This window comes from Lithobates pipiens, unplaced genomic scaffold (genome assembly GCF_037356315.1).
Source record: "Lithobates pipiens isolate NorthernLeopardFrog02 unplaced genomic scaffold, aLitPip1_a1.2 Scaffold_19, whole genome shotgun sequence".
NCBI classification, from domain to species: Eukaryota; Metazoa; Chordata; class Amphibia; order Anura; family Ranidae; genus Lithobates; species Lithobates pipiens.
The window spans coordinates 19,026,527-19,049,187 of record NW_027507764.1 but is presented as its reverse complement, the minus strand read 5'-3'; the positions used below and the strand labels follow the sequence as shown (position 1 = coordinate 19,049,187).

At 47.2% G+C, this 22,661-nt stretch overlaps 1 protein-coding gene across 3 annotated transcripts in view; it reads right to left on the bottom strand.

Annotated features, from left to right (window-relative positions):
* Positions 1-22,661, bottom strand: part of SNAP47 (synaptosome associated protein 47) — a 91,178-nt gene that overhangs the window by 46,339 nt on the left and 22,178 nt on the right. For all 3 annotated transcript variants that reach the window (XM_077490548.1, XM_077490550.1, XM_077490549.1), the window contains exon 3: positions 21,977-22,461. In XM_077490548.1, the coding sequence (XP_077346674.1) occupies positions 21,977-22,461 (485 nt within the window). The remainder of the gene's footprint in view (positions 1-21,976; positions 22,462-22,661) is intronic.

Sequence of the window (22,661 nt, the reverse complement as noted above, 5' to 3'; positions counted from 1 at the left end):
TGCCTCGGTCTGATTTCATGGTTTCTGACAAACAATAAAAAGATTTGGAAAAAGTGAAGTGCTGTGAATACTTTCTGGATAAACTGTATATGAGATTTTAGTGATCAGGTTTACATCTATTTTAAAATGTATAGTTTGCTTATATATTTCCTCCTTTCTTATTATTTTATTAGTAAATATATTATATGCAGGACTCAAAAATATTGTTAAAAACATTTTTTTTTGCATAGACATTTCTTAATTCTAGCCAACAGGAACTTCAGGCGCTCCTCTGATTTATTAGCCCCCTCTCCCTGTCATGCATTGTCCTGGATTCTGTTACTCACCTGCCCAGCTGACCCAGCGTTGCCCTACAGCGATCCATTAATCTGATGCAGCAACTCCGGTCCTGAATCGCCATCTTGGTCCTCCTCAGTCATCGGAAGCCAGTTGCCTCTTGCAGATTGAAGCAGCCGGCCTCTGAGGATGATCGTTGTGAGTCTGCAACCTCCTGGGATATGAACCCAGGAGGCAGAGACAGCAGGGACGCGTCATTCTAGCCTAGGCTAAAATTGCGGCGGGAGGGATTGGAACCGACCATTCTTCGATCTCAACCATTCTTCTGATTAACCCTTTTATACTTCATTGCTGAACTGGACTTGAGCTCGGCTCGGATCCCAGACTAAACCTTGCACGGTGCTCCGCACCCCTTGGCACCCGTGCCACTCGGTGTCCACCAAGTCTCTGTCTCCATCTCCAGAGGCTTCAAGGACTCGAGGTGACTCCAGAGGCTTCAAGGAATCGAGGTGCCTCCAGAGGCTTCAAGGACTCGAGGTGACTCCAGAGGCTTCAAGGACTCGAGGTGCCTCCAGAGGCTTCAAGGACTCGAGGTGCCTCCAGAGGCTTCAAGGACTCGAGGTGCCTCTAGAGGCTTCAAGGACTCGAGGTGCCTCTAGAGGCTTCAAGGACTCGAGGTGCCTCCAGAGGCTTCAAGGACTCGAGGTGCCTCTAGAGGCTTCAAGGACTCGAGGTGCCTCCAGAGGCTTCAAGGACTCGAGGTGCCTCCAGAGGCTTCAAGGACTCGAGGTGCCTCCAGAGGCTTCAAGGACTCGAGGTGCCTCCAGAGGCTTCAAGGACTCGAGGTGCCTCCAGAGGCTTCAAGGACTCGAGGTGCCTCCAGAGGCTTCAAGGACTCGAGGTGCCTCCAGAGGCTTCAAGGACTCGAGGTGCCTCCAGAGGCTTCAAGGACTCGAGGTGACTCCAGAGGCTTCAAGGACTCGAGGTGACTCCAGAGGCTTCAAGGACGCGAGGTGCCTCCAGAGGCTTCAAGGACTCGAGGTGCCTCCAGAGGCTTCAAGGACTCGAGGTGCCTCCAGAGGCTTCAAGGACTCGAGGTGCCTCCAGAGGCTTCAAGGACTCGAGGTGCCTCCAGAGGCTTCAAGGACTCGAGGTGCCTCCAGAGGCTTCAAGGACGCGAGGTGCCTCCAGAGGCTTCAAGGACGCGAGGTGCCTCCAGAGGCTTCAAGGACTCGAGGTGCCTCCAGAGGCTTCAAGGACTCGAGGTGCCTCCAGAGGCTTCAAGGACTCGAGGTGCCTCCAGAGGCTTCAAGGACTCGAGATGCCTCCAGAGGCTTCAAGGACTCGAGGTGCAAGGGAGGCCTCCCCACTACTTCGGTCTCACCTCAGGTACGTGGCCCTCGTGACACCTGCATGGTAGAGTGGCAAGACGGAAGGCCCTTCTCAGCAAAAGGCACATGACAGCCCACCTGGAGTTTGCCAAAAGGACTCTCAAAACGAAATTCTCTGGTCTGAATCTCTGAAACAAAGATTCAACACCTTGGCCTGAATGGCAAGCATCATGTCTGGAGGAAACCAGGAACCCGGCATTCTAGCCTAGGCTAAAATTGTGGAGGGAGGGAAGGGGGTAAACCAGGCATAAAGTCTTAAAAAAAAAAAAAAAAAAAGTTAAAACTACACACACAGCTGAGTGAGTCAGAGAAGGGACTCACCCCCCTGCCCTGTATGGCTATGTACAGACTTAAAGCGGAGGTCCACCCTAAAGTGGACCTTCCACTCATTGGAAACCTCCCCCCCTCCGGCACCACAATTGGCACCTTTCAGGGGGGAGGGGGGTGCAGGTACCTGTACAGTACAGGTATCTGCACCCACTTCCGGCGTAGATTCTGCAGAAGCTACGCCCCTTTCCGCAGAATCTACCCCCCTTTCCGAAGGTCCCCCGCTGCCTGCTGGGAAACACACGGATCCCAGAGACAGCGGGACCATCCTTATTGCGCAGCGCGACTCGCGCATGCGCAGTAGGGAAACGGGAAATGAAGCCGAAAGGCTCCACTTCCTGATTCCCATACCCAAGATGGCGGCGGCAGCACCTGAGAGGCGACCGAGAGATCGGCTTCGGGTGCCGACATCGCGGGCGCGCTGGGCGGGTAAGTGTCATTATTTTAAAGGTCAGCAGCTGCAGTATTTGTAGCTGCTGGCTTTAAAACAAAAAATAAATAAAAATGGCGGAACTCCCGCTTTAAAGCTACAGAGACACTTACCTTCAGTGGCTCTTGCCAATGCAATCGGTAGCTTCAGAGACATACAGTAGGTAGCTGAGGTTATATGTATGCCACAACCTTCCCTGTCACCTCCAGGCTCCATATTGGTCCTAAATTGTGGTTTATCCCACTGCCCAATCAGATGGCTCGCGAGGTGACAGGTGAATGCAACATACGGGTATATGCCACTTTTACCTGCTGTAAACAATGACTATATACAGCATCTCACAAAAGTAAGTACACCCCTCACATTTGTGTAAATATTTTCTTCTCTCTTTTCATGTGACAACACTGAAGAAATGACACTTGTCTACAATGTAAAGTAGTGAGTGTACAGCTTGTATAACAGTGTCAATTTGCTGCCCCCTCAAAATAACTCAACACACAGCCATTGGAGCGATTATTCCCAAATGGAAGAAGTACAAAAATAACCACCAATAAATCGCTCTCAGTCTGGAGCTCCATGGAAGATTTCGCCTCATGGGGTGAGGATGATCATGAGAAAAGTGAGGGATCAGCCCAGAGGAGAATCTTGTGAATGCTCTCAAGGCAGTTGGGACCAAAGTCACCAAACAAACCATTGGTGACACAATAACCGCCATGGATTGAAATCCTGCAGTGCCCACAATGTCCCCCTCCTCAAGAAATCTAAATAAGTGGTCTCCAAACAGTGGCCTGGGAGCTGGATGAGGCCCATGCTTGCCTTTATCCAGCCCGTGGAGCACTATTCTTTCCACTGACATTAACAATGGCGCAGGATTCTTGCCACTGACACCAATGATGGGGCACTATTCCTCCCACTGACACCAATGATGGGACACTATTCCTCCCACTGACACCAATGATGGGGCACTATTCCGCCCACTGACACCAATGATGGGGCACTATTCCTCCCACTGACACCAATGATGGGGCACTATTCCTCCCACTGACACCAATGATGGGACACTATTCCTCCCACTGACACCAATGATGGGGCACTATTCCGCCCACTGACACCAATGATGGGGCACTATTCCTCCCACTGACACCAATGATGGGGCACTATTCCTCCCACTGACACCAATGATGGGGCACTATTCCTTCCACTGACACCAATGATGGGGCACTATTCCTCCCACTGACACCAATGATGGGGCACTATTCCTCCCACTGACACCAATGATGGGACACTATTCCTCCCACTGACACCAATGATGGGGCACTATTCCTCCCACTAACACCAATGATGGGGCACTATTCCCCCCACTGACACCAATGATGGGGCACTATTCCTCCCACTGACACCAATGATGGGGCACTATTCCTCCCACTGACACCAATGATGGGGCACTATTCCTCCCACTGATACCAATGATGGGGCACTATTCCTCCCACTGACAACAATGATGGGGCACTATTGCTCCCACTGACACCAATGATGGGGCACTATTGCTCCCACTGACACCAATGATGGGGCACTATTCCTCCCACTGATACCAATGATGGGGCACTATTCCTCCCACTGACAACAATGATGGGGCACTATTGCTCCCACTGACACCAATGATGGGGCACTATTCCTCCCACTGATACCAATGATGGGGCACTATTCCTCCCACTGACAACAATGATGGGGCACTATTGCTCCCACTGACACCAATGATGGGGCACTATTCCTCCCACTGATACCAATGATGGGGCACTATTCCTCCCACTGACAACAATGATGGGGCACTATTGCTCCCACTGACACCAATGATGGGGCACTATTGCTCCCACTGTCACCAATGATGGGGCACTATTCCTACCCCTGACACCAATGATGGGACACTATTCCTCCAACTGACACCAACGATGGCACACTATTCCTCCCACTGACACCAATGATGGGACACTATTCCCCCCACTGATACCAATGATGGGACACTATTCCTCCAACTGACACCAACGATGGCACACTATTCCTACCCCTGACACCAATGATGGGGCACTATTCCTCCCACTAATACCAATCATGGGGTACTATTCCTCCCAATGATACCAATAATGGGGCACTATTCCTCCTACTGATAACAATGATGGGACACAATTCCTTTCACAGACACCGATGATGGGGTATTGTTATCAACACCAAGACATTTTCTACTCCCATTGGCCACAGTCTGGCCCCTCTAAAGTCTGAAGGATAGTAAATGTAACCCTTTGTTTGGAGACCCCTGTTCTAAATGATTTGAAGAAGGATTGGTAGAAAGTGCTGTGGTGAGATGAGACAAAAATTCAGCTCTTTGGCATTAACTTGACTTGCGGTGTTTGGAAGAAGAAAAATGCCGACTATGACCCTAAGATCACCATCCCTACAGTCACACACGGAGGTGGAAATACGATGCTTTGGGGCTGTTCCTCTACTAAAGGTACAGGCCAACTTTGCTGCACTGAGGGGCCAATGGACGGGGCCACGTATTGTAAAATCTTGGATGAGAACCTTCTTCCCTCAGCCAAAACAATGAAGATGGGTGGTGGATGGGTCTTCCAGCATGACAATGACACAAAACATACAGCCAAGGCAACAAAGGAGTGGCTCAAGAAGAAGCAAACTAAGGTCCTGGAGTGGCCTAGCCGGTCTCCAGACCTTAATCCTATAGAAAAGTTATGGAGGGAGATGAAACTATGAGCCAAGAAACCTTAAAGATTTAGAGAGGATGTAAAAAGAAGAGAGGACCAAAATCCCTCCTGAGATTTGTGCAAACCTGGTCACCAACTACAAGAAACGTCTGAGTACGAAGTCGTGTTTTGCTTGGGGATCAAATACTTATTTTACTCACTGAACTGCAACTCCATTTATAACATTTGTATCATGTGTTCTTTCTGGATGTTTGGTTGATATTCTGTCTGTACCATATAAGATACACCTATGATAAAAATGATAGAATCTTAATTTCTTTGTAAGTGGGCAACCTTATACAATCCGCAGGGGATCAAATCATTATTACCCCCCCCCGCTGTATAAAGCGCTCTCTGTGATTTCTACTTGTGTAACAATGGTCTCCCACCTTCAATGTTTAGGAGAAGGGTGACGGCCGCTCTCTCGGATCAAAGCTGAGCCTACAAAGAGGCCGTTTTAGCGGCCGCAGCCCATCAATCAGCGAGTTCTTGGCGGACGACAAGGACGAATAACACATTAACCCGGGTTACGGCCCACGCCGGCGTGATATTCGGGGGGAACGGAGCGCCGGGCGGACACCGGGCTGGTTAATGTTTGCCGAGGTGCTGTCAGCTACCTGCTAATTAAAAACAAAAGGAAAATTCCCTCCGGCTAATTAATAACGACCCGAGTGGTGGGCAGGCGGCGCTGGCGATCAGTCAGTGTGACCGGCCGTTGCTCTGAAGTTCTGACCTCCAGCCAATCCTTCAGTCTTGCACAGTTATACCGGCGCCTCTCCTGGACTGAAACGGCTTCCTCTGATTTCACCGCACACTGTGAGCTTCTCACCTTGTGCATTAGAAGCTGCAGCAAATCTGATAGAGCCCCGCCCTCATTTCCTGGAGGACATCCAGCATTATCTAGCCCTCTTCTCTCCAGTCTGACTGTCCCTGGCCCGTCCCTTGTATTCAGTTCTTTATATAATGTAGGCTCAGAATCACATGTGGCCGTTACCTAGGGTGGTCAGTATGCAAATACAGCCTAGGAACGCCCACTCCTCCAATTTCCTAATATTACGGAAGCTCAGCATCATATGTGGGCGGTACCTATGCAAATACAGCCTGCCTAGGAACGCCCACTCCTCCAATTCTTAATATTACGGGGGCTCAGCATCATATGTGGGCAGTACCTATGCAAATACAGCCTGCCTAGGAACGCCCACTCCTCCAATTTCCTAATATTACGGAAGCTCAGCATCATATGTGGGCGGTACCTATGCAAATACAGCCTGCCTAGGAACGCCCACTCCTCCAATTCTAAATATTACGGAAGCTCAGCATCATATGTGGGCGGTACCTATGCAAATACAGCCTGCCTAGGAACGCCCACTCCTCCAATTCCTAATATTACGGGGGCTCAGCATCACATGTGGGCGGTACCTATGCAAATATAGCCTGCCTAGGAACGCCCACTCCTCCAATTCCTAATATTACAGGGGCTCAGCATCATATGTGGGCGGTACCTATGCAAATACAGCCTGCCTAGGAACGCCCACTCCTCCAATTCCTAATATTACGGAAGCTCAGCATCATATGTGGGCGGTACCTATGCAAATACAGAGAAAGAAGGTGAAATGGGGAGAGGAAGAAGAATGGATATGAGGGGAGGGGATAGGAGAGGTGAAGAGGAGAGGAAAGGAGACCATTAAAAGTATAAAGGGGAGGAGAGGGCAGAAGAGGAAAAAGGACTGAAAAAAATGGACAATAAGGTGAGAGGAGTGGAGATGAAGAAAAATGAGTGAGAGGAGGAGAAGAGAGGAGAGTAGAGTATAGGAGAGAAAAGATAGGGAGATGGAAGGGATAGGATGAATGGAAGGAAGAGTAGGAGAAGAGGAGAGGTGAAGGGAAAAGTGTGGAGTTGAGGGGAGAAGAGGAGGAGGGGATTAAATGGATACAGAAGAAGAATGGATAGGTGAGTAGGAGAGGAGAGGAGTGGAAAAGAGAAACAGGAGAAAAGACAGAAGGAGAGGACAGGGACGGAAAGAAAGAAATAAAGAAGGCAGGAAAGAAGGAAAAATGAAGATAAAGAGAACTTAGATGATGAGAAGACAGGAGATGGGAGAGAAGGGTGTAGAGAGGAGAGTGAAGGGGTTACAGGCGCCCTTGTTATGATGTGCGCTGACTTTGTTGTTTTGCAGTGTGTGACATCACTGTGGGATGTTGGTGGATAACCCTTTCCTGAGGAGGCCACCTCCGCCCTGCAGCCCCGACCTGTTCTCAGCCCACTCTGGATGGAAATGTTCCAGGCTGTGGTCACCGCCGCCGTCTGCTTTGCATTACTAAACGCGATCGGCACATTCTGTATTATGGGGAGAAGAGCTCAGCTGCTGAGAAAGTGGACGGAGCGCTGAGATTTCCCGTCTTAAAAAATCAATCACAAATACTCCGCAGAGTCTCCTCTGCCTGCTTAGTGTAGGATCTCACTATACACGGATATTTTATTTATCCATCCTTTGCAAGGTGCCGGAGAAGTTCCGAAGCCCAGAAGAACTCGATTTTCAAATACTCAATTAAATTCCGTGGCCAAAACTTACCCCCACCCTCCTCCTCCAGAGCCCTTAATATTGGCCCTAACTATGGCCCACTACCAGTACTGGCCCATAACTATGGCCCACTACCAGTACTTGCCCATAACTATGGCCCACTACCAGTACTTGCCCATAACTATGGCCCACTACCAGTACTGGCCCATGACTATGGCCCATTACCAGTACTGGCCCATGACTATGGCCCATTACCAGTACTGGCCCATGACTATGGCCCATTACCAGTACTGGCCCATGACTATGGCCCATTACCAGTACTGGCCCATGACTATGGCCCATTACCAGTACTGGCCCATAACTATGGCCCATTACCAGTACTGGCCCATAACTATGGCCCATTACCAGTACTGGCCCATAACTATGGCCCATTACCAGTACTGGCCCATAACTATGGCCCATTACCAGTACTGGCTCCTAACTATGGCCCATTACCAGTACTGGCTCCTAACTATGGCCCATTACCAGTACTGGCTCCTAACTATGATCGATTGCCAGTACTGTCCCATAACTATGGCCCATTACCATTACTGGTCCATAACAATGACCCATTACCAGTACTGGCCCATAACTATGACCCATTACCAGTACTGGCCCATAACTATGACCCATTACCAGTACTGGCCCATAACTATGACCCATTACCAGTACTGGCCCATAACTATGACCCATTACCAGTACTGGCCCATAACTATGACCCATTACCAGTACTGGCCCATAACTATGACCCATTACCAGTACTGGCCCCTAATTATGACTGATTGCCAGTACTGCCCCATAACTATGACCCATTACCAGTACTGGCCCATAACTATGACCCATTACCAGTACTGGCCCATAACTATGACCCATTACCAGTACTGGCCCCTAATTATGACTGATTGCCAGTACTGCCCCATAACTATGACCCATTACCAGTACTGGCCCATAACTATGACCCATTACCAGTACTGGCCCATAACTATGACCCATTACCAGTACTGGCCCCTAATTATGACTGATTGCCAGTACTGCCCCATAACTATGACCCATTACCAGTACTGGCACATAACTATGACCGATTGCAAGTACCGGCCCATGACTATAACCCATTACCAGTACCGACCCATAACTATGACCCATTACCAATACTGGCCCATAACTATAACTGATTACCAATACTGGCCCATAACTATGACCCATTAAAAATACTGGCCCATAACTATAACCGATTACCAATATTGGCCCATAACCAATAGTGTGAAGGTAGGGACGGGACAAGCTCTCAATTACAAGAGCCGATTGATCATTGTATAACACAGCATCCAGGTATTAAGGCCCACTGTATTCCCACCATGTGTGCACATATACTGTATGCAACCTCCCACCAAGATCCCCGGGGCCCGTACTTATAATAGGGAACCAGAAAGCCTGGCTCCCGATCACCCGATAGCCTCTGATTGTCTGTCACAGTGATCAGTCACTATGCAGGCCACCCCTGCATTATTTTCTCCTCCTGAATGGAGGGGAAAAAAAAAAACATTTTTACATTAGTATCAGTGTCAGTATATTTTAGGTCAGATAAAAAAATAAATAAATAAATAATAGTTTCTGGACCCTACTATAGGTACAAACAACAATTAACACCCACATAAAGGTGCATCTAAGAAAATGTGAATATCAAAAAGTTAGTTTATTTCAGTAATTCAATTCAAAAAGTAAAACTCATATATTTTATATAGATTCATTACACACAGAGTGATATATTTCAAGCATTTCTGTCTTTTAATGTTGACGATTATGGCTCACAGCTAAAGAAAATCCAAAATTCACTATCTCAGAATAATGGTATTCTACATAAGTCCAATAAAAAAAAAAAAGGATTTTTAATACTGTATTCATCGGCGTATAACACACACCCCAAGTTTAGGAGGGAAGTTTAAGTTAAAAAAAACTTACATTTTAAATGCCCATCAATGCCGCCTTGTCAGAGTCCATCTGCAGCCTTGTCCAGTGACCATCTGTAGCCTGCCCCAGTGTCCATCTGCAGCCTGCCCCAGTGTCCATCTGCAGCCTTGTCCAGTGACCATCTGTAGCCTGCCCCAGTGTCCATCTGCAGCCTTGCAATGTGCACCTGTAGCCTGCCCCAGTGTCCATCTGCAGCCTTGCAATGTGCACCTGTAGCCTGCCCCAGTGTCCATCTGCAGCCTTGCAATGTGCACCTGTAGCCTGCCCCAGTGTCCATCTGCAGCCTGCCCCAGTGTCCATCTGCAGCCTTGTCCAGTGTCCATCTGCAGCCTGCCCCAGTGTCCATCTGCAGCCTTGTCCAGTGACCATCTGTAGCCTGCCCCAGTGACCATCTGTAGCCTGCCCCAGTGACCATCTGCAGCCGTGCAATGTGCATCTGTAGCCTGCCCCAGTGTTCATCTGCAGCCTTGTCCAGTGACCATCTGTAGCCTGCCCCAGTGTCTGCCTGCAGCATTGCCCAAAATTGCAGCATGTTTGCGTTTTGAATTTGCCCCCGTGATATTCGGCTCCTCTCGCCACCGACATAGACCGAGCCAAGCCAAGTGTACTGTGTACTCGGCTCCGCTCGCAGTCACGCTCCCGTCCCGCCCCTTGGCATGGCTCCTATGATGGACACAATACCGGGTCAATGGCAGGATGTAAAGGCTAGGAGGCAGGACTGGGCATCACTGCGAGTGGAGCCGAGTCTAGCCGAGTACACTCGGCTCAGCCAATGCGGTACATAAATGTTGGCTTACTGAAAAAGTCTGTCCATGTACAGTATAGTGTGCACTCAATACTTGGTCGGGGCTCCTTTTGCACGAATTACTCCATCAATGTGGCGTGGCATGGAGGTGATCAGCCTGTGGCACTGCTGAGGTGTTATGGAAGCCTGGGTTGCTTTGATAGCGGCCTTCAGCTTGTCTGCATTGTTGGGTCTGGTGTCTCTCATCTTTCTCTTGACAATACCCCACAGATTCTCTATGGGGTTTGGGTCAGGCGAGTTTGCTGGCCAATCAAGCACAGTGATACCATGGTCACGTGACCAGGTATTGGTACTTTTGGCAGTGTGGGCAGGTGCCAAGTCCTGTTGGAAAATGAAATCAGAATCTCCATAAAGCTGCTCATCAAAGGGAAGCATGAAGAGGTCTAGAATTTCCTGGTAGAGGGCTGCCCTGACTTTGGACTTGATAAAACACAGCGGACCAACACCAGCAGATGACACGGCCCCCCAAATCATCACCGACTGTGGAAACTTCACACTGGACCTCATGCAACTTGGATTCTCCGCCTTTCCACTCTTCCTCCAGACTCTGGGACCGCGATTCCCAAATAAAATGCAAAATTTACTTTCATGCGAAGAAAGAGAACTTTGGACCACTGAGCAACAGTCCAGTCCTTTTTCTCCTTCGCCCAGATAAGACGCTCCTGAAGTTGTCTCTGGTTCAAGAGTGGCTTGCCACAAAGAATGTGACAGTTGTAGCCCATGTCCTGGAGACATCTGTGTGTGGTCTCCTAAAGCATGGGTCTTCAAACTATGGCCCTCCAGATGTTCAGGAACTACAATTCCCATCATGCCTAGTCATGTCTGTGAATGTCAGAGTTTTACAATGCCTCATGGCAGGGCTCGACAAAACCCGGGCGCCAGGTCGCATTTGCGACTAGAATTAGCGACCTGGCGCCTGGGGCAGCACAGCTAGGGGTATGCTGTCTCCGCGGACCCCAGGGGCACGATCGCGTCGGGCCGCGCCGCCGGCGGCCGGTAATTGAGCCCCCGGCTTTGAGGCCTTCTACGATCCTATGGTTCCTTCTGGAATCTGGCGCCCTCTTGTGGTGGCCGTTGGAATTACAACCAGCAATGCTAATGGATGCAATGCTAATTCCCCTGCCTGCCTATCTTCCTTCCCTTTACTCAGAACCCCTGAACATTATATATATATATATATTTTATTCTAACACCCTAGAGAATAAAATGGTGGTCGTTGCAATACTGTCTGTCACACCGTCTTTGCACAGCGGACTTACAAGCGCACTTTTTTGGGGAAAATGTATTTAATAAAAAAATAAATAAGACAACAGTAAAGTTAGCCCAATTTTTTTTATATTGTGAAAGATAATGTTACGCCTAGTAAATCGATACCCAACATGTCACGCTTCAAAATTGTGCCCGCTCATGAAATGGCGACAAACTTTTACCCTTTAAAATCTCCATAGGCGACGTTTAAAAAATTCTACAGGTTGCACTTTTTAAGTTATAGAGGAGGTCTGGGGCTAGAATTATTGCTCTCACTCTACCGATCGCAGCGATACCTCACATGTGTGGTTTGAACACCGCTTTCATATATGCGTTCGCTTCTGCACGCAAACTTGGCGGCACAGGGCGCGTTTAAAATATATATTTTTTTATTATTTTAACTTTTATTTTTATTTTTTTCACTGTTCTTTTTTAAAAAAAAATAAAAATTTGTGTCACTTTTATTCCTATTACAAGGAATGTAAAAATCCCTTGTAATAGAAAAACGCGCGACAGGTCCTCTTGTATATGAGATCTGGGGTCAGAGAGACCTCGGATCTCATATTTACACTAAAATGCTTTTTAAAAAAAATTTGTCATTTGAAAAAAAAAAAAAAATCCCTCTAAGGGCTATGGGCAATGACTTGGAGACAGGTGGGGCGCTATCTTCCCCCTCACTCGTCTCCATGTCAGGCCAGGGACAGGTCCAGATCGCCGTCACGGACCTGGCTCCTAACTTTTTTAGCTGGCTCCTAGATTCCAAGCAAATTTGTCAACCCCTGCCTCGTGGGATGTGTAGTTTCGCAACAGCTGGAGGGCCGTAGTTTGAGGATCCATGTCCTAAAGCACTGACACCAGCCGTAGTCCACGTTTGGTGAATCTCCCCCAAATTCTTCAATGGCCTTTGCTGCAAAAATCCTCTCAAGGCCGCAGTTATCCCCGTTGTTTGTGGCACCTTTTTTTTTTTTTTTACCACGAAAAGACTCCAAATCTGCATCGATGAACATTTAAGAGGTATCAAGAATCTAAGTAATGAGGAGAATAAGAAGAAGAGAGAGGATATCTTCCACACTAGCGTTACACTTTGCAGACTTTCATGGAGGCAGCACGGCTGGTTATCAGGGTCAAGGGGATTTATACCCTAAATTTGCCATCACATTGAGGTGACTTCCATACCATCCTGCTGCAAAAAGAAAACATGTGGATTTTTAGGCTTAAAACACTTGCACCCCTGGGTTTAAATACTGAACGTAGTTTTCAGCCCTTCCTTGAACGCCAATTAAGGCCAGAATGTATCTTATGTGCTAGGGACATAAATCCTGCGCTGGAAGACATAGCCTATCCTCTTGGCTTGCTGATAGTATAACTAATCGAATATCCAGTTTTTGACTGCTATATCTAATTATATTTTCTCTTGTATATGTTCTATTCTGGTTTTGCTAGCTGGGGTTTTAGGTGCTTTGCCCTGTTTTCCCTCTGTGCCTTGATTCCCTTCATCATTGTTAAAGCGGAGGTTCACACAAAAACTGAACCTCTGCTATTCGGAAACCCCCCCCCCACCCCTCCGGTGTCACATTTGGCACCTTTCAGGGGGGAGGGGGGTGCAGGTACCTGTCTAAGACAGGTATCTGCACCCACTTCTTGGCATAGACTCCCACGAAAGTCTATGCCTCTTCCTGTCCCGGCCCCGCCGTCTGCTGGGACACACGCGGGTCCCAGAGACATCGCGGAACATTCTCATTGCGCTACGCGACTCTCGCATGTGCAGTAGGGAACCGGGAAGTGAAGCCGCAAGGCTTTATTTCTTGATTCCCATTCCGAAGATGGCGACGGCAGCATCCGAGGACTGAGCGACAGTTCGGCCTCAGGTGCCGACAACACTGGACCCTGGGACAGGGGAGTGTCCTTATTTTAAAAGTCAGCAGCTGCAGCATTTGTAGCTGCTGACTTAAAAAAAAAAAAATGTTGCAGGACTCCCGCTTTAAGGTTATTTGCCTGTTACGTTTTGCCTTCTATTAGAACCCTTCTGGCCAGCAGCAAGATGAATATGTGGTGTTTAGTTGGGAGGTTGACATCTAGTGGTCCTCTTAGGAACTGTAGCTTAAGTTTGTCCTGTGAGAAAAGTGTTCAAATAGACGACTGTTCTTGAGCCAACCCATCCTTGATAAAAACCCACGTGATTGGGTGAAACGTGTCGGTAACCACACCATGGCAGTGGCGTTTTTCACGTCACGGATGACGCACCTCACATCAGCGCAAGCGCACCACACACACCATGGGGACAGTGGAAGCCATCTTTATGCAAGGAATCAGGTCGGTGTGCCTCCTGGCTGCTGGAACCGCTCCTGGTATACTCCAATTCTTGCTCCTGGCACCAGTCTTGTTATGCTCCACCTGTTGCTCCTCACTGCTGGCACTGTTCCTGCTACATTCCACCTTTTGTTCATGGCAGCTGGCACTGTTCCTGGTGCATTCTACCCGTTCATCCTGGTTGCTGGTGTCACACCTGATATGCTCCGACTGACACACTTCCGTCACACATGTGCTGGCATTGTCCCTGTTATCTCTTACTCCAGGCCACTGGCACCATTCCTTATACACTCCATCCGTCGCCCCTGGCTGCTGGCAATGTTCCTGCAATGCTCCTCTAAGATGGCCTTGCAGCTGGCTCATCACCAGTCACCTAGTCATTTCTGCCCGTGGCCCTATAGCATCTTACGGCTATGTCTGCCAGTACCTGTGGAAGCGACCTCTACGGGTGGAGGGGGAGGCGTGATGGGGGACGGGCTTCCCAGTGAATGCCGTCTATCCCTTAGACTTAGGCAAACCCAGTCATGGTGAGGTTCGTTGGGTTTGTGATACATTTTCTAAATTGCACAAAAATAGCAACAAAATTCTCACTAACTATAGCTATCTTCCATATTTTTGATTTGTCTTTAAAAAAAAAAAAAAAATAATAATAATAATAATAAATATATATATATATATATATATATATATATATATATATATATATATATATATATATATATATATATATATATATATATATATATATATATATATATTTTTTTTTTTAAAGACAATATATATATATATATATATTTTTTTAAAGACAATATATATATATATATATATATATATATATATATATATATTAAAGACAATATATATATATATATATATATATATATATATTTTTTTTAAAGACAAAATAAATATCTAAATATATATATATATATATATATATATATATATATATATATATATATATATATATATATATATATATATTTTATTATTATTTTTTTAAAGACAAAATATATATATATATATATATATATATATATATATATATATATATAAAATTATTATGATTTTCTTTCAGCCGTTCTGTTCCTAGCTATCCAAATGTGAAGTAAAAGCAAGCTATTGATATCTTGGGCAGTCGCACTGCTATCTAATAGGAGTGGTGATGAGGATGATTTGGAGAAGATGATGTTGGGACTCATTGGGTGATCCATTGCCGCTCTATAAACATAAAAAGGCTAAGAATCCCTGTCCCAGATTATTTCCACCTTTGTCAGAATGTGTCGATAATGATGAGAGAATAAAAACAACGTAATAAAACAAACAAAATAATTGGGCATTTGATATACAGTGCCTTGAAAAAGTATTCATACCCCTTGAAAGTTTCCACATTTTGTCATGTTACATTCAAAAACATAAGACTCCTTTCATACTGGGGGTGCTTTTTGGGCGTTTTTGCGCTAAAAATGGCGCCTCTCTCAAGCCTCCCCAGTGTGAAATCCTGAGTGCTTTCAGGACGGGGAAAAAAAGTCTTGCAAGCAGTATCTTTGGGGCGGTGCGGGAGCATACACCGCTCCTCCACCGCCCCTGACATTGAAATCAATGGGCAGTGCTGCCGAAGCGCCTGCAAAGCGATTTGGCAGCAGTGCTTTGCGGGTGCATTTAACCCTTTATTTGTCCGCTAGTGGGGGTTAAAAGTGCCCCGCAAGCGGACGAAAAGCGCCGCTATAACAGCAGTAAAGCGCCGCTAAAACTAAGCGCCACTTTACCACTAACCCCCGCTCCGCCCCAGTGTGAAAGGTGTTGTAATCTATTTTATTGGAATTTTATGTGATAGACCAACACAAAAAGTGTCACATAATTGTGAAGTGGAAGGAAAATGATAAATGGCTTACAACATTTTTTACAAATAAATATGTGAAAAGTGTGTGTGGGGGGGGGGGGGCATTTGTGTTCAGCACCCTTTACTCTGATACCCATCACTAAGATCTAATGGAACCAATTGCCTTCAGAAGTCACCTAATTAGTAAATAGAGTCCACCTGTGTGTAATTTAATCTCAATATAAATACAGCTGTTCTGTGAAGGTCTCAGAGGTTTGTTGGAGAACCTTAGTGAACAAACAGCATCACAAAGCCCAAGGAACACACCAGACAGGTCAGGGATAAAGTTGTGGAAAAGTATAAAGCAGGGTTAGGTTATAAAAGAATATCCCAAGCTTTGAACATATCACGGAGCTCTGTTGAATCCATCATCAGAAAATGGAAAGAGTATGACACAACTGCAAACCTACCAAGACATGGCCGTCCACCTAAACTGACCGGGCCGGGCAAGGAGAGCATCCATCAGAGAAGAGCCAAGAGGTCCATGATAACTCTGGAGGAGCTGCAGAGATCCACAGCTCAGGGGGGAGAATCTGTCCACAGGACAACTATTAGTCGTCTCTCCACAAATCTGCCCTTTATGGAAGAGTGACAAGAAGAAAGACATTGGAGAAAGAAAGTCATAAGAAGTCCCGATTGCAGTTTCTGAGAAGCCATGTGGGGGACACAACAAACATGTGGAAGAAGGAGCTCTGGTCAGATGAGACCAAAGTTGAACTTTTTGGCCTAAAAGCAAAACGCTATGTGTGGGGGAAAACTAACACTGCCCATCCCCCTGAACACACCATCCCCACTGTGAGACATGGTGGTGGCAGCATCATGTTGTGGGGATGCTTTTCTTCAGCGGGGACAGGGAAGCTGGTCAGAGTTGATGGGAAGATGGATGGAGACAAATACAGGACAATCTTAGAAGAAAATCTGTTAGAGTCGGCAAAAGACTTGAGACCGGGGCAGAGGTTCACCTTCCAGCAGGACAACGACCCGAAACATCCAGCCAGAGCTACAATGGAATGGTTTACATCAAAGCATATTCATGTGTTAGAATGGCCCAGTCACAGTCCAGACCTAAATCCCATTGAGAATCTGTGACAAGACTTGAAAATTGCTGTTCACAGACGCTCTCCATCCAATCTGACAGAGCTTGAGATATTTTGCAAAGAAGAATAATGGGCAGAAATGTCCCTCTCTAGATGTGCAAAGCTGGTAGAGACATCCCAAAAAAGACTTGCAGCTGTAATTGCAGTGAAAGGCGGTTCTACAAAGTATTGACAAATGCCCCCCCCCCCCCCCCCCCCCCACACTTTTCACATATTTATTTGTAAAACAATTTGAAAACCATTTATCATTTTCCCTCCACTTCACAATTATGTGCCACTTTGTGTTGGTCTATCACATAAAATCCCCAATAAGATACATTTACGTTTTTGGTTGTAACATGACAAAATGTGGAAAATTTCAAGGGGTGTGAATACTTTTTCAAGGTACTGTATGTGGCATAAATTAGGTTTTTGGTGTGTTGTCTCCATCTAGTGGCCAAGTTAGGAAATGGCAGGGCTACAATGGGGATTCTAGGCAGTTGCCTGCACTGAGGTGGGGCTCGGAACAAGTCAGGATTTCCACGCGGCGCGGCTTCCAACTATAACAATAAAAGTGCAGGTGGGGGCCTGGGTGTCAGCAACATCAACACACTGAGTCAGATGGACAGGGAGAGGATGAATTGTCAGAGGAAGTTGAACCGACTCCTTGTGAATGTCGACAATTGCCCTTGGCCGGACACCATCGTCAGACAATCGCACCGCGCTTCGTCAAACTTTTTGTTTTGTTTTTTTGGGGCGCCAAGTAAAAAAAGTTCACAAACTCCGGGCGTTACGTAGAGCTGCGGTTAAAGGAAAAGTAGGCCAAACTTTAAAGCTCCACTCCAGGCAAAAAAAATAATAAACTGCTCTTGCGGAGGGGCCTCCCCGTACTGCAAGGGTTAAAGTGATTGTAAAGGATCAATTTTTTATTTTTAAATAACATATCAAACTTTTTTTTTGCTTTTCTTTTTTTTATAGATTCATACTTACCTAGGTGGATGCTGCATCCCCCGTCCCCCCGTCGGCCTCTTCACTGAGAACCGAGCGATCAAACACCGCTGATCACTCTGTTCTCTCATCTCCCCAAAGCAGAGAGCTGTAGACTGTCAGTCAGCAGCTCTCCTCCACACTCATTGGAGCGCTGAGCTGTGGAGAGGCGGGGAGCGCCCGTCTCAGTGGCTCGCTGAGAGGCTGAGGCTGCCATGATGTCCAGGCACCTGGGGGCGGTTCCAGACTTTCTACGTCGAGATGACGCGGTGTCTGGACCGATTCCAGGGACGTCAGCGGAGAGCGGACTTTAAGACCGATTTCTCCGCTGAAAACGGGTCACAGGAGTGCAAAACTAATTGCACCCCTGTGACCCAAAAGGAGAAACCCAACCTAAAAAGCTCAGGCTGGACTTTTCCTTTAACCACTTGCCGACCGCCGCACGCCGATATACGTCGGCACAATGGCAGCGGTGGGCAAGTTTGCATACAAGTATGTCGCCTTTTAAAAGGCGGAGCTAGCGGGCGCCCCCGCCACATAAAGCGTGACCGTGGCCCACGGGACCCCGTGGAATCGATGTCCGCCGGTCTCCGGGCTACAGAACAGGGAAGTGCCTATGTAAACAAGGCATTTCCCCGTTCTGCCTTGTGACATGACAGAGATCACCGTTCCCTTTCATCAGCTGTCATGTCAGTGGAAGCCCCTCCCCCCCCCCACAGTTAGAATCACTCCCTAGTAAGGCTGGGGAAAAAATCGATTTAAATCTTGAATCGAGTTGAGAGGTCAAATCGATAAAAAATTTCAGCAAATCGATTTTTTTTTTTTTTTTTTTCACCAGGACCAGTGCTGACACCGCGCCGGTCCTGAGGTGCTGCGGGCAGAGGTTTTAAGGCGCCTAAAAACTCCTGCCCACAGCTCCTCAGGACCGGCGCGGTGTCCATCAAAAGAAAAAAAAAATCACATATTTATTTTTTTAAATCGCAGATTTTTTTTTTTTAAATCGCAGATTTTTTTTTTTTAAATCGCATTTTTTTTTTTGAAATCGCAGATTTTTATTTTTTTTTGAAAACCGCCCAGCTCTACTTCCTAGGACACACTAAACTCCTTCATCGCCCCCTAGTGGTTAACCCCTTCCCTGCCAGTGACATTTATACAATAATCCGTGCATTTTTATAGCACTGATCGCTGTATAAATGACAATGGTCCCCAAAAAAAGTGTCAAAAGTGTCCGTGGGTCCGCCATAATGTCGCAGTCCTTATAGAAAATCACGGATCGCCGCCATTGTTACTTTAAAAAAAATAAAAAATAATGCCATAAATCTATCCCCTATTTTGTAGACGATATAACTTTTGCGCAAATCAATCAATATACACTCATTACTCCTGCCCACAGCTCCTCGGGACCAGCGCGGTGTCCATCAAAAAATAAAAAAATTAATTACGTTTTGTTTTTTTAAATAGCAGATTTATTTATTTTTTTAGAAAACCGCCCAGCTCTACTTCCTAGGACACACTAAACTCCTTCATCGCCCCCTAGTGGTTAATTCCTTCCCTGCCAGTGACATTTATACAATAATCCGTGCATTTTTATAGCACTGATCGCTGTATAAATGACAATGGTCCCCAAAAAAGTGTCAAAAGTGTCCGTGGGTCCGCCATATTGTCCTTATAAAAATCACGGATCGCCGCCATTATTACTTTAAAAAAATAAAATAAAAATGCCATAAATCTATCCCCTATTTTGTAGACGATATAACTTTTGCGTAAATCAATCAATATACACTCATTGCGATTTTTTTTTTTGTAACCAAAAATATGTAGAAGAATACGTATCGGCCTAAACTGAGGAAAAAATATATTTTTTTATATATTTTTGGGGGATTTTTATTATAGCAAAAAGTAAAAAAATATTGCTTTTTCTTTTTTCAAAATTGACACTCTTTTTTTTGTTTATAGCGCAAAAAATAAAAACCGCAGGGGCGATCAAATGCCACCAAAAGAAAGCTCTATTTGTGGGGAAAAAAAGGATGTGAATTTTGTTTGCCACGTCGCACGACCGCGCAATTGTCAGTTAAAGCGACGCAGCGCCAAAGCGCAAAAAAAGTGCTCTGGCCAGGAAGGGGGTAAAATCTTCTGGGGGGGGGGGCTGAAGCGGTTAAAGAGCCTAAAGAAAGGAAATGTTCCCTTGTACCCCCCCCCCCCCCCCCCCGTGACGGTTGTGGACGGCTCATGTTGTTCGATACTCTCCAGGTATTAGTATGAAGCAAATAGAAACGCACAAGAAGGACTTTTGTGGTAATCGAGGTCCTGTGTTTGGTTCTACAATCTCTGTGATGACCCAGAACAGCCCGGGGGGGCGCCAGCAGACGGGGGGGGGGTGATAAATATAGCATTGGAGGAGCCGTGACGGCATCCCTCCCTGGACAGAATTCCCACCATTAATCCCGGGATTAGCAGCAGCTGCATCCGGGTTATATCACATTCTGACACCGGTGGAGGGAGACTGGGCTGCCATATACCAGGCGGGGAGGGGAGCCGGGGGGGGGGCTGAGATGGATTGGCGGGTTGTAGAAATAAAATAAACTTTATTCCACAGCACAGTAAAATGCGGAGAATGACTTCTGACTACAATTATAAACAGCCGCACCGAACGTCAACACGGCTGCGATTTAAAAAGGCAAGATGCGATCCGAACCGATCCTAATAAAATCCAACACCTATTAACCGCTTTGTATCCTTCGGCCATTTTAAAACCTAATTGACTTGAAGTGGCCAAAACAAACTCATGGCTGCAGCCGCGTGTCCTCGGTGTCTACTGCTGCCCAATCACTTTAAGTAGTGAGAAGGGCGCTACCGCCGCCCCCCCAGCACTGCCGCCTGCCACTCCCCACAGTGGTACCCGGGCTCTCCTGTCCCTCCAGGGACAGACAGGAAGAGAAGGAGAGCTTGGCACATCCACGATGATTTCCCAGTTTTAGAGCCGTCATTCCCTGGCTACTGTAGCCAGAGAAGCAGCTAACCAAGCAAGATCTGTGCTTGAGTAGCAGCACTGGAGGGCGCGGGAGACATTAGGGGGTTGCTTTATTCTTCCCCATGAAAGTGGAGTTATCATTTGAGCATATGATTCGAACCAGTGACGGTGCGTCCATAAGGGCATGCGGGCGCCGCCCCCTCTATCATGCCACCCCCCCCCATATCCAGACGCCACGGCCACCCCCTTTTCATGCACCTGGCCCCTTTTAGGACACTGGGCGCAGCGGCTGCATTTGATGGGGCGCAGCGGCTGCATTAGATGGGGCGCAGCGGCTGCATTAGATGGGGCGCAGCGGCTGCATTAGATGGGGCTCAGCGGCTGCATTAGATGGGGCTCAGCGGCTGCATTAGATGGGGCTCAGCGGCTGCATTAGATGGGGCTCAGCGGCTGCATTAGATGGGGCTCAGCGGCTGCATTAGATGGGGCTCAGCGGCTGCATTAGATGGGGCGCAGCGGCTGCATTCGATGGGGCGCAGCGGCTGCATTCGATGGGGCTCAGCGGCTGCATTCGATGGGGCTCAGCGGCTGCATTAGATGGGGCGCAGCGGCTGCATTAGATGGGGCGCAGCGGCTGCATTAGATGGGGCGCAGCGGCTGCATTAGATGGGGCACAGTAGCTGCATTTTATGTTTTTGAGCACCAGCCACCACTGGTCATTAGAGTCCGTTTGCCCCTGCACTGGCAGGAACTGGTTAAAAACTATAGTTTCCCTTTAAAATCGAAGTAAACCCTCCTATCGTTTTCAGCCAAGGAAGCCGCCATCTTGGCCTCTGTTTGATCTTCAACTGTCATGATGCTTTACATGTGATCAGTTATGACACCAGCCATTGGATAATTGTGTTGTCCCCCCCTCTACATTGTAAAGCGCTGCATAAACTGTTGGCGCTATATAAATCGTGTATAATAATATAATAAAGTGTCCTACCCGTCTGCCATCCCGGGCTGCCCTGTTCACTTGGAGAATTCCTCCATTTTTCGCTGAACATGGCGGCCTCCTCCAGGAACTCCATCTTCTTCCCGTACTGCAGTTCTAACAGAGGCAAGATGTCCGGTAGTTTGGCAGATATAATCCTGTATGTGATGTCCGGTTTGCCGATAAACCTCTGGCGGACGGCAATCTCGTGTCCCGTGATCGCTCTGATGTCGTCCACGTCCTGGCGCTCGTATCTATGAAGGAGACGGAAGTGACAGTCGGCGATCTCCAGCGCAGACAAGAGAACGGTCAGTTTTCCTGGCTTCAGGCTGTGATCGGGATGATGGGAGAAAACGACGGGTATGGTCACGATGACACCCTCCTTCCCAAGGTGTCGGTCACTGGCAGACGTTTCCTTGGACGCGGGGCTGGTGAATCTCTTCAACGGATTGCCGCTAAATGGCCACCAAACTGGAGCTTCCAGGACCGATAACATTCTGCCATATAAAGGAACAATAAGACACATTAAAAAAACGATATCACCGTATAATATTTATTTATAAATAGTTGCATCACATATTCCCCCTTTAGGTTTCAATTACATTCTATTGTTTTATCTTTGTGGGGTGTGTAAAACATTCATACAATACCAGAAGAGCATTTTAATAGAGAAGAGTCTCCAAACTATGGTCTGCAG